This window comes from Alligator sinensis, unplaced genomic scaffold, assembly GCF_000455745.1.
Source record: "Alligator sinensis unplaced genomic scaffold, ASM45574v1 scaffold919_1, whole genome shotgun sequence".
Taxonomy (NCBI): Eukaryota; Metazoa; Chordata; order Crocodylia; family Alligatoridae; genus Alligator; species Alligator sinensis.
In genome coordinates, this window is record NW_005842191.1 from 272151 (window position 1) to 283975 (window position 11825).

The 11825-nt window shown below is 48.1% G+C and overlaps 1 protein-coding gene across 1 annotated transcript in view; it reads left to right on the forward strand.

The window, feature by feature from the left end:
- The first annotated feature begins 3831 nt into the window (after nt 1-3831).
- Nucleotides 3832-11825, forward strand: part of DBF4B (DBF4 zinc finger B) — a 22047-nt gene continuing 14053 nt past the window's right edge. Inside the window, exons 1-4 of the mRNA XM_025207269.1 lie at nt 3832-3968; nt 5628-5834; nt 7819-7869; nt 10651-10720. Coding sequence (XP_025063054.1) covers nt 5628-5834; nt 7819-7869; nt 10651-10720 — 328 coding nt within the window. The 5' untranslated portion in view covers nt 3832-3968. The remainder of the gene's footprint in view (nt 3969-5627; nt 5835-7818; nt 7870-10650; nt 10721-11825) is intronic.

Consider the following 11825-nt stretch of genomic DNA (forward strand, 5'->3'; position numbering starts at 1 on the left):
GGCCTGCTAGCCTAAGACTGATTTCTAGGTTCTTCCCAGCCACTGGCCAGAGGTACTAACATGACTAGCTAGTGACTAGTGAGGGGGCCTGGTTCTAGGGTGCAAAACTGGGGAGCTGAATTGATGGTGCTGAGCCATCTCAGTGGCTTGATATGGACTACTAGGCCCCTCCATCCAGGCTCTGGCTTCAAATACAATTTGTCCTCTCTTCAGCTGCCTATGGCTAGCCAGAGGTGCCTGCTTGACTTTGGTTTTTGCAGGCTTGGCCAAGTTGCCTGTTGGCTCTCAAGCCCCTGTGACAGGGGGTCTGGTTCTGGGGCACAAAGTCAGGGGGCTTAACTTCTCTTCTTCAAGCTGACAGCTCCAGGACACCAACACAAATACAGGACAGCCTAAGTGAGGAGTGGGCTTCCCTCACTTTCTGCTACTCAAGTGTGCTTCAAACCTGAACAAAGGAACCCACTCAAGCAGAGAAAGAAAGAAAACTTCTCTCTTCCAATTCCATTTTGGACGTCCTGCTGTCTTAGATCTGGCAATAATCCATATCTCCTTTAGACCTATAGTCTTGAACTGTCCCTACCAGCCCCATTGGCAGGGTGTATGAAACTTTTTTGACCAGCACTAGGAGAATTGTACATAAAGGAACAGGGAGATCTTAATTTTTCTAATGCCTTGGCCGTCATGTGACTAATTACATGGCTGAGCCATTATTAACAGAACAAATAATTTGAATACAAATCACCATAGTATCAGCAACACTGTTGTACCACATTGTCATATGGTCATGTACTGGGATATCTGATCTGCTCTAAATAATTCAGGAAGTGGGGTTTGAAGAAAAGACACTTGTGCTGGAGCCTGCTGAGTGTAAGTGTTGCTCAGAGCTATGGCAGGTCACTGCTGTCTTATAGCACCAAATACTGGAATCTTTATTCCTGCAATTTCCGACTGATTTTAGTAGCATAGCATTGCCACCTACCCCTGTCATCTCTTGCTGGGTCACAATACCAGCACATTGCATTGTGATGCAAACCTGAACAGGTGCCAGCCTGGGCCCAGCACATCAGTGGTGGGCACATGGAAAAGTTCATCCCTTGAAGTGTAAGCCCCTCTTCATATGAGGACAGCATGTGGCAGTTAGGCCATTAATGCTCTGGGTGTGAGGATTTTTATAGGGAGCCAGGAGGATTCAGTCCATCTCAGCTCATTTATCTGCACAGAGAGGTAGTTAGCCATGTTGATTTGAAGTCGGGAAGAAGGCAAAGTAGATGTGCAGCTTATGGATTAAATCAGAGATGCAGGAGCTTCTGTGAGCAAAAGCTCACTTCAGCAGAGGCTAGGTGAGAGGACACAAGAGCCTGCTCTCTGCATGTCCTTTCATAGCATCTGATTAAGTTATCTTCTGCTCACGAAAGATTCATAATACAGCAGTGATTCTCAACCGGGTACTGTGGTGCCTTGAGATCCTTCAGAGGTGCTGTCAATGTCCGCACTGTTAGGTGTGCACACACGATTCACAAGATAGACACAAGATGGCCCAGCCAGGTGCTTGTCCAGTCTCCTCTTAAAGACCTCCAGAGTAGGGGAGAGCACCACCTCCCTTGGGAGCCCTTTCCAGATTTTGGTCACTCCAACTGTAAAGAAGTTCTTCCTGATTTCCAATATAAATCTGCTCTCTCTCAGTTTGTGGCTGTTGTTTCTAGTTACCCCAAAGGGCACCCTGATAAACAGAGCATCTCCTATTCCTTGCTGCCCGCCTCGCTGCTGAATTTGTAGACGGCCACTAGATCCCGTCTCGGCCTTCCGAGGTGGATTTCCAGCAGGGATCCACAGCGGTAAAAACCTTCTGGCCTGTTGTGATCTTTGCGTTCTTTGCAACCGAAGAATTGCTCTGTCACAGTGGTTCTCAATTTCACGAGGCCTGAAGCACCCCTGGACAGATGCAAGGCACCCCTTGGAGCATGCCGCCTCTTTGTTTTCACTTGTTCTTTGGCCACGGGAAAATAAGAGAGTAATTCTCCTGTTGCCAAGACCTCAGAGCGACCACAACGGGGCAGGAGGTTTTTAAATTGCTGTCAAATCTCTGGCTTTAGCACGTGAATCACGGGTGCTCACACTGTGTGGCACCCCACAGCACCCTCCAAAGGATCTCGGGGCACCCCAGGCCTGGTTGAGAATCAACTGCTCCAGCACATTTCCCTAGTAAAAAAAAAAAAATCAGTGGCGGGTGAGGGATGACATTTTCCGGGTTGGGAAGGTCTAAAAAAAGAGGGAAGCCCTCCATTGTGTGCATTGATCTGCAATGACCCATCTTCACCGGCAGGGGGCGTTGAGCGCGGCCTGACCCCTTTTGTCCCTCGCGCGCCGCCGTCGCTCCGGCTGTTGCAGCGTTTGAATGGGTGGAGCGGGCGAGGAAGTTTAAATCGGGGGGCGGGGATCCCTGCGACGCCGAGGGCCTCAGGGCCCGCGCCCGCGCGCCCCGCCGGAGGCCCCCTGCACCCCGGCCGACCCGCGGGGTGGGGGGGAGCGGCCTTGCCTTGCCTTGCCTTGCCTTGCCCTTACACTTGCTACCGGCTGGCTTCGCTTGGCGACCCCTCGCTCTTGTCCTGGGGGCGAGAGTCCGTCCCAAGTCCCACGCGCTGTCTCTTCGCCGTTTCGTATTTTGTCAAAGTCTCGTGTCCGCCCTTGATGGCCCATCGTCCTCGCTGCCCTTTTCTGTCCTCTCTGAGGTGCGGTGTCTGGAGCTGGGTGCAGTAGTCGAGAAATGGACACGCCAGGGATTTACAAAGGGGCTGTGGAAGAGGAGACTGGGGGGGGTTAGTAGCAGCTTTCAGCTACCTGCAGGGGGGTTGGAAAGAGGATGGAGCTAGACTGATCTCAGTGGTGGCAGGTGACAACCAGGAGCAGCGGTGTCAAGTTGCAGCCAGGGCAGTTGAGATATTAGGAAGAATGTTCTCACTAGGAAGGCAGTGAAACGCTGGAGCAGGTTACCCAGAGAGGTGGTGGGATCTCCATCCTTGGGGGCTTTCAAAACTGGGCTGGATAAAGCTTTGGCTGGGATGATGTAGTTGGGGCTGTGACTTCCTGAGGTCCCCTCTAGCCCTCATTTTCTATGATGTTATTTTCTGTTTTGTTTGCAATTCCCTTCTTAATGATCTCTAATTAATAAGAATCCTTCCTTAATAATCTCCTTACGCTTTCCTTCAAAGGAGTGCTGTGATCTCTACCGGGCTTTCGTCCCCTGGTTGAGAATTACTGAGCTTGTATCTAAGGCTAACAGCCTCAGTTAGATCCAGAGCCCCCGTTTTGACTCGGATTAACCTCACTTGATTCCCGGGGCAGATATTTCACAAGTACGTGGGACAATGAGCACGTACCTCTGTAGGATCCCAGGATAAATATCTTTGTCCCAGGCTAAACTGGCTCTCTATGTTTACCTTCACTTCTTCTCCAGGCAATGGGATAGTTTCCCATCTGGAGCTATGTGGGGTTTTAGAGGAGTAATGCAGTGGGGTTTTGGAGGAGTAGATGGCAATTACTGGTATGGAGACCTGGCAAGTGGCTTGGGGTAATGCCTAGCTCTTAAACACACTGCCATTGCTCTTCTCTGTGATGAGAGTGGGGAACAGGGGGAGGGATTCAGGGAAACAATAGGAGACAGCATTGTTTCTTCTTTGGAACTGTGCTGGGTTCTGTGTTGCTCTGTAGTATTTGGGTCTGTTATCCCTGCTCCTCCTATAGACCCTCTTTACTTCCCACCACCCATATGACCAACATAGCGGTGTGTCTTTTTAGTAGCTCAGGTGCACTGCAGAGCAGACAAAGGACAAAGACGACGCCTAGGAAAGCAGTTGGAAACAGCTGGCTCCTCCTGTAACCAGCCTTTCTTGGGGAAATCCTTCTACCTGGACCTGCCAAACAACAAGAACACACAGTTTCTGCTGGAAACCATAAAGCATCTGGGTGGGGTGAGTATGAAGGAACCTCTCCCTGGGAAAGCTCAGAAAAGATGAAGCAGCTGTGCATTAGCTCCAGAAGAGGCAAAGGAGTGATCAGTGCTTTAGGAGCATGGTGTTAAGGGCCAGGAGTGCATGGATTTGAGGGAGGCAGTGGAATACAACATACCTCTTTTAAAAAAAAAAAAAAAAAAAAAAAAAAAAAAAAAAAAAAAAAACCAAAACAAACAAACCCAAACCAGACCCTAACATACTTTCTAGTGGTGTATTCCTGAGTAGCTCCAGGCAGTTCACTGCTTGTGCTCCCATTTCCCAAGTGAAGGAGGCCTAGATTGTTCTCAGGGCTACATATGAGGCCTGTTTCATCATCATAGTTGCTTATAATTCTCTTCACATGGAGCTTAGCTTTCAAAATGGTTCTAATCCAATGGTGCTCAACTTTCTAGCTCCATTGGCCCAGTCCCTCAGGCAGGGTTGGGCCTCAGGCCTGATCCAGCATGGGGTCAGTGCACCACATCAGGCTGTGATTTGATCCCGTGTGCTAGTCTGACCCTGTGCATTGAATCTGGCCGTGTGGTGACCCCGTGAGCTGGTGCAGTCTGGATCATGGGCTGAACTCAGCCCACAGACCAGAGATGATCACTACTGCTCTTCAAAAGCTCAGAAGAGTCCATTTCTACCTAGCCCTGACTTACCTAGGTACCTAAATGGGAGCTGAGCTCTCAAACTTGGTGATTTCAAAAACAGTCCTTCTGGGGAGTAGGTAGCATGACCATACATCCTAGTTGGCCTCAACAGTCCTGGATTTCGTAAGTTGTCCCGACTGGTTGGTGAAAATTGAAACCAAAGACCTGAAATCGGCCACCTAATGTGATCTCTTCTTTCTCTACTGCTCATGAGTGTGTGGCAGCAGTGCCAGCCTTAGGGAAAAAGGCACCCTGGGTGAACTTGTATTTTGGTGCCTCCCTGCCACCCAAGTCAGAGGCAAGAGAGCAGGGGTATGAAGCACAGTCTGGTGGGGAGGCAAAGGGGCATGGAGTGCCAGGCGTGTGGACGGGCAGGCATCGTTGCTACTGTGCAGGAGCAAAGTGGGCAGACTGGAGCAGGCACCACCCTGCCTGCATGTGCCGACCTGGCTTCTCCTGAGCAATGGCTAGAGTTGGAGGGGTGAGCTGGGCTGGGCTGGGCTCCAGTACACCTGCCTTACTCCTGCACAGCGGCAGTGTTGCCTGCTGGCCTGCCTGCCTGGCTCATCATGCTGCTCTGCCTTCACTTGAAATATAGTGTCCCATATTTCCTTAAAAATAATATGGTCACTGTAGGATTAGGTGACTCTGGATGAGGTGTTTTGGGTAGAGGACCTGGGGAAGAGTTCTGTGCACACGTGTGAATTAACTATGGGCTGTATTCAAAACCTTTATTTAGTCCATGCTGGCCAGCATGACTGGGAGGAGGGCTGAGTAGAGAAGGCAGTAAGGGATGGTGTTGGATGTGAGAAATTGCTTATAAAATACAGACAATGTCACATTCAACTTCTCTTGCCCACTGGGCAGCTGCAGGTGGGGTAAGCTAAAGGCAGCGGTTACTTCATTGAATGGCTATTAAAAAGTTTCAGATTTTAATATACTGTTGTGGTTCTGCAGCTGGTTATATTTTTATCTCTGACTCCAGATGATCGAAAGCTTTCTGAGCAAAGAAGTCAGCTACGTGGTTTCCAGCAGCAAAGAGGCCAAACTAGACAGCAGGCCTGGGAGGCAGACCAAAAAACAAAGCAGCACTGCCTCCTGGGATGACAAGGCAAAGATCCTGCCCTCTGTTGCATCCAAAGGGGGGTGCCATGCAAGGCCTTCTCCCAAGCCAGCAAACAGTGTAAATACTGTAAGTATTCAAGGCTTGAAGCAGAGGTGGTTTTGAGAGGGGAGGGCCAGAGAACATCAGTGGATATGGGATGTGCTTGACTCAGCCTTGCTTGAACACACCTGCTCTGTGCTTGTCTGTGAGCAGGACTGGGACACTGATCAGTGCCTCCTGTTCTTGGGACAGGGGCTGAAGCTGTGAGGTTTTGTAGTTTTCTAGTATATTCCATCCCAAATATTCTGTAATCCATCTACAAGGATTGGTAGAACAGCCATCATATAGCAACACTATGGTATGCAAGGTAGGCTAACAAATGAAACAACAGAGGAAAGTATTGGGAGGTAAACTGACCCCCACAGCACAGCTGGGATGTTCACATTGACATGATGACATACCTAGGAAGACTATCAAAACTTATAACTTCCTGTTAAACTCATATTGGTTTATAAATGAATGTATCCTCTTAACGTCATGCAGATGCTCAGGGGTGCTGGTGTCCAATAGCACAGTATAACAGGTAGTTCAAGCTGAAGCTGGAGAGCTAGCTCAAATACTGAAAGAAATTGTTTGTCCATCTGATAATATCTGATGAATACTAGTAGACGATTTACTTCTTGTGTGGTGTTGGCTCATGTCCTGCCTGATTTGTTCTGGTACTGCTTAGTGGGGAAGAGATGAATCTTATCCTACCCCTTAAGAGTAAGAACAGATCTTCCTGTTACTGGACTGGGCAGCCCTACTCACAAAGGAGAAGAAACATCAGGGAGTTGCCGTTGGCTTGTCAAACTGGGGAGGTCAGTGGGGCTCCCACCTGTCCTTTCCCACCTGCAAGGAAAACTTCAGGATTACACTTCTCATGTTTGGCACTCCTCTGCCTGACTTGGGGGCAAGCAGGGTGGATAAAAATCAAAGATTTATTTTTAAAAAAATTAAAAATCGGATTTTAAAAATTTAAATTGGAATGTTTTATTTAATTGTGTTTTTTTGGGGGTTTTTTTTGTGTACACACAGTCAAGCCCTTACCTTTCTCTAAAAGTGCAAAGTTTCAAGAAGTCAAATGAATAAAGGATATCTAATGACAAGAATGCACTTTTTGTAGAAACAATGATTAAATCGAGGCTTCCTGACCAGTGATTTAAATCATGATTTAACTTGATTTAATCTAAATCAAATCCATCCTGGGTGCAAGATATTACTATACAACAGCAGTTCAACGTTGTCTTGCCCTGTATATTGGGAGATCTGGAAAGGCAGAAATTAGGGCTGCCAGAGAAAAGAGTCCTTCCCATGACCTAGTCAGTGGGAGCTCTTTAATGGTTTGGGTAGGCAAAGATTTTGAGTAATCAGTGACTCTGTGGAACTGCTTATGCTTTATAGCATATAAACTGCTGAGGGGATGAGGCTGCTCATGACTACTGATAGCTTGCCATGTTAATAATCTAGAAGTAACCTCCAAGAATTAATGAGAGACCCTGCTACAGTATGTCCTATGCTGGATGGTCTGACACAGAAGGTCAGATGGCTTCACTTCAGGCATAGGGAATTTCCCCTTGTCTTCCTGCTGCATTACCCACCTGGACCCCTGCTGCAGGCTGAGCCAGGCTGCTGGACCTGACCTGCAGGTGTGGATATGTATAACTCTGGCTTTTCCTGGCATGTGTTGTAAGGTTGCCTTCCACCCTTGAGATGGAGTGTGGAAAGTGGAGCCTCACAAGATACAAAGGTTGCTTGTGGCTGCTCAAGAGAAGCCAGTCATTGGCCAATGGAGGGCATCTTCAGTGTAGAGCTTAACATAGGGGGAAATGCTCAGACTTTAAAAATCTCCCTCCCTAGGGAATGCTAAATCCTGTTGCTCAGGAGTGGGAAGCATAGAATGGAGGTGATGCTTTGAAGTGCAGTGGCCTCTGTATAACACTGAGCTGCCCAAAGGGAGTAGGTCGTATGTGCTGCTCCCACCTTTCTGACTTCTGCTCTAACATGCTGCTTGCTGTGTCTCTTCTTTCAGGCTCTGATCAGCAGGGGAAAGGAGCTGCTGCAAAAAGTCATAAGGAACCAGGTGAGTAGCAAACTGATGCGCTTTCTGTATAAATGGGTATGTTTGAGGCACTGGGCTCCAGTCTGTCCTCAGGGCAGAGTCCCTGTTTTGTCTTCTTGTCAAACACCCTCTGGGATTATCATTGGTATAAATTCTCTATTTAAACTAGCACTTCCAGGCAGGCTTTCCAGGCAGTTTGTATTGGTTAAGGGTTAGCTGCTCATGCAGTGCCCCCCATGTTGTCTGTGTTGGACAGACCGGGGCCTTATGCCCCTGACACTTATCTTGCTACGGCCTCAGCAAACCCTTGGCTCAACAAGGCCCCAGCTTCTAGCAGCTTTTCTCCTCCCTTCATCCCTTGTTATCTTTAGTTTAATGTGGTCTCTGCTTCTAACTCAGTTTTTCTCCCACCTCTTTCTGCTACTTTCCTGGAAAATAGCACCAGGCTTGGTTGGTCAGCCATAGATATGAGTAAGGAGTTTCAAGGCTCTTAGAGATTACTCCTAAAAGTGACACACATTCCAGAAAGCTTTGTTTGAAGGAAGACTCGACAATAAGAGGACAGCTAATTGGTGCATACAACTAAATAGTGAAATAGGGTAAACTGGTGTGGGTATCTGTGGTTCCCCTCTACATGTTATATTTATACTGTGATTAATTCGTTAATCATGGCATAAGTGGCAAGAGTGCTTGATGTGCCCCTGATTTAAGGTGCCATAAAATGGGAAATGAGCTATAAAAATGTTACACAAATAATAGAGAATACTTTTGTGGCTGCTTTGTATGATGCCTTCAATTTAATCTGTGGCCCAGGCTGACAGTCATCTGGGGCTGGAACCAGGCTGGGGTTGGGAACCAGCCCTAGGACTGACAATTAGTTGACTTAAAGCCCTATGCCTGACAACTGGGCCAGAGCTGCTGAGTATGACAGTCAGCTGATTGTTGGCCCTTGTCCAGATATCCCCTGGTCTCAGATCTGGGGCTGTTCAGGTCAGAGACAACAGGACTGAGATTCTTGATCAGCTAAGCTGGAAACAGCTATTCTGCCTTCCAGTAGGATGGAACAGGCTGCCCAATCTCATTTCTCTAAATACCAGTCATTTCCAAGCGTGTGAAAGAATGAATTTTGTACTGTTGAGCAGTGACACTGCAGCTTTACCTATGGGAAGACCATGGTTTTGAAATGCAGTGGTTCTCAAAATGGTATCTAATAAAATCCTGGGGCTGATGCTGTGACAACAAGAAAAAGGATCACCCTGGCCCTTTCAGAAGGGAAGGGGAAAGAAAGCTCTTCCTTGGGACTGTCCCAAGAAGCAGCTTTATTCGGTCTCCTTCTCTCCTGACTAGTGTGACTAGCCCTAATATGACTTCATAAGGGACAAGCCCCTGACTTTGAGACCCTGGCTTTTTTCAGTTTCTGGCTTACCCAGTGAGCCATAACACCCCCACCTCTGGGACTTCCTTCTTTTTGCTCAGCTCCTGAGAAGGAGGAAGAGGTTTTCTTCTTTAAAAGAGGGTTATCAGAGTGCTAGTGCCCCAAGCAGCACAGCAAATGCTGCTTCAAAACAAGCAGTCTTTATTATGCCCTTGCAGCTCTCTCTGTCCTCATTTTTCTTTCTCTCTGTCTACTCTGGGACCTTTTCTTCTGGTCCAGCTCCCTCAAAGCTTCACTCCCCAGGGCTCAGTGAGCTACACTTGCAACAGAACAGTTACAAAATGATAGTCTTAACCTGCTAACAACACTCATCCAATACAATGAAACATTATGTCATGGGGAACAAATCAAAGAGCAGTCTGTGGCCTGCTGTCAGGCCTAGATTGCCATCTGCCCCTGGGGTGAAAAGGGCATCTAGATGTCCTACTTGAGGAACTATATACTAGCATTATTTACCATAAAGTCTGCCCACACTGAGCTTCCCAAAGTGTTCCCCACTGCAACTGCAGGCAAGAATCAAGCTTACCTAGCCTTCTTTGTCACAGGTATTTGGTCCTGTCCTTAAAGTCTCTGAATCACTTGACTGATGTGATTCAGAGTCCCGACTTGCAACCTGTCAAGGCCAGAAAAGCTGTAAGGCAGCCATTGGAACAGTGTGCATTCAGGCTGCTGACAGATGTTCATTTGAAGGCAGGATGGGATCTGATCTGCAATCCCAACAGTCATGCCTCCTGCTGTGCCACATGTGTGGCAGAAAGCACAATTTTGGAATTGGGGAACATTCCATACTACCAGTACAGGGGGAGCCAAGGATTGTGATGCTGGACTCCCCCTGCTTCAGCAAGTTGAAAGCAGAGTGCCTGATAATTAGCAAATTGTTAGCTGGCTCTGGAGATCCATGGCGTTAGTTTGGGCCCCCATGTGATTACCAGAGCTCGCTGACAGTCAGCTGCTTGGGGCCACTCTTGTGCTTGAGTCCTTGTGCAGTCCTGATCAGTTAGTCTGCTGATGGTCAGCTGATTGAGACCACAGTGGAACAGTCTTGATCAGCTGATTGTCGGTACTGTACTGGGCCAGTTACGCTTGTGCAGTCTGCTCTGCCACGCATTCAGTTTAAAGTGGGATAAAAGCCAGCCAAAAAGTTATTACATAAAATACGTGTAATATTACACATAGGTTATGTAATAGAACTTTGTGGCTGGTTTTCTGTTTCATTGTGCCGTTAATCCCCTGAATGTGCAGTTGGTTTGTGCTTTAAGATGTGAGTAACCGGTTAAGCATGTCTTAAGTGGAATGTATGTCTGGAGCTTCAGACTGGCCTTCTCTGTCCAGGTCTGTGTTTTACCAAGTCTCTTCTCTTTGTGCAGGACACCTGGGCTGGCAGTAGCATCCTTGCCAATGCTCGCTCCTGGGGTGTCCGGATCCTGCATGTGGACGGTATCCTTCTCCACGGACTGTGCATGGGAATTTATGGCTAATGATCTTCCAGTCTGTAGCTTCCTGTCAAATTAATGAACTAGGGGGTAGGTGTGATTTGGTGCATCTGGTTATGGGAAAGGAAGAATTATTCAAAGAATGGCTCACATCAAACTGAGGCTTTGCTGCTTGAGGACTCAAGGTCTCTATGGGAGTGTCTTTAGAAGTTCCTCGACTCTGTTAGCAAAAGGAGTGGACTTGGTCAGAATCCCCTTTCCCTCTTCTTTCCCTTGCACTCTGTGGCCCTTCCCTTTCCCACCTAATGCAGCTGTTGCATTCAACAATTAGAATAATGCCTGGTAGCCTTGCTGATTGACAGTCTCAAAGTACAGACAGGGGGTGACATCAGAATTGTCAGGGGTAGCAGCTTGTCCTGTTGAAGTACCTCAGTCCAAGTGATGAACCCTTACTAATGGGCACTTGCTCTCCATCTTTGAGACAGTCAGTGCCGGAGGAAAACATTGGAGCCATTTGGCGCAGATTCCTGTTGCTAGCAATGGAGTTGAGAACAAATCTTTCAGTTTAGGGCTCTGAGAGGCTGTCATGACAGTGACTTAAGGTTGCTGCTACCCTGAACTGGACTCAGATTAGTGATAAAGGCTTCATATTTACTTGTGCTTGCAGATTTGCATCCTGGCTCCAGTCTGCCAGACTTTAAGGCATAAAGTAACTTCCTCTGCATGTCGTCTGCACCGTGGAAGTGCCAGTTGGACTTGAATTATGCTCAGCTCCAGAGGTGTAACTGTCCAGTTCTCTGCCCTGGGCTGTGGCAGCACATGGTATCAGGGCTGCAGCAGCTGGAGCTTTACTGCTGCCAGGGGAGATGTCTTACTTTTTCTTGCCAAAAATTTGTGTTTAAATGGCTGTTTGACACGTGGCGGCAGCAAAAAAGGGGGATGACCTCTTTTCCCCCCTGCAGCAGCGAACCTCTGCACCATGTGCTGCTGCAATCCCCTGGGGCACAGTGCACCACCTCCGCTACTTGGCTTTCCCCTCTGTCAGAGCCACTGCAGGGAAGGTGCAGGAAGATGGGTTTGGGAGGGTGAACCAACCCCCCCCCCCCCCC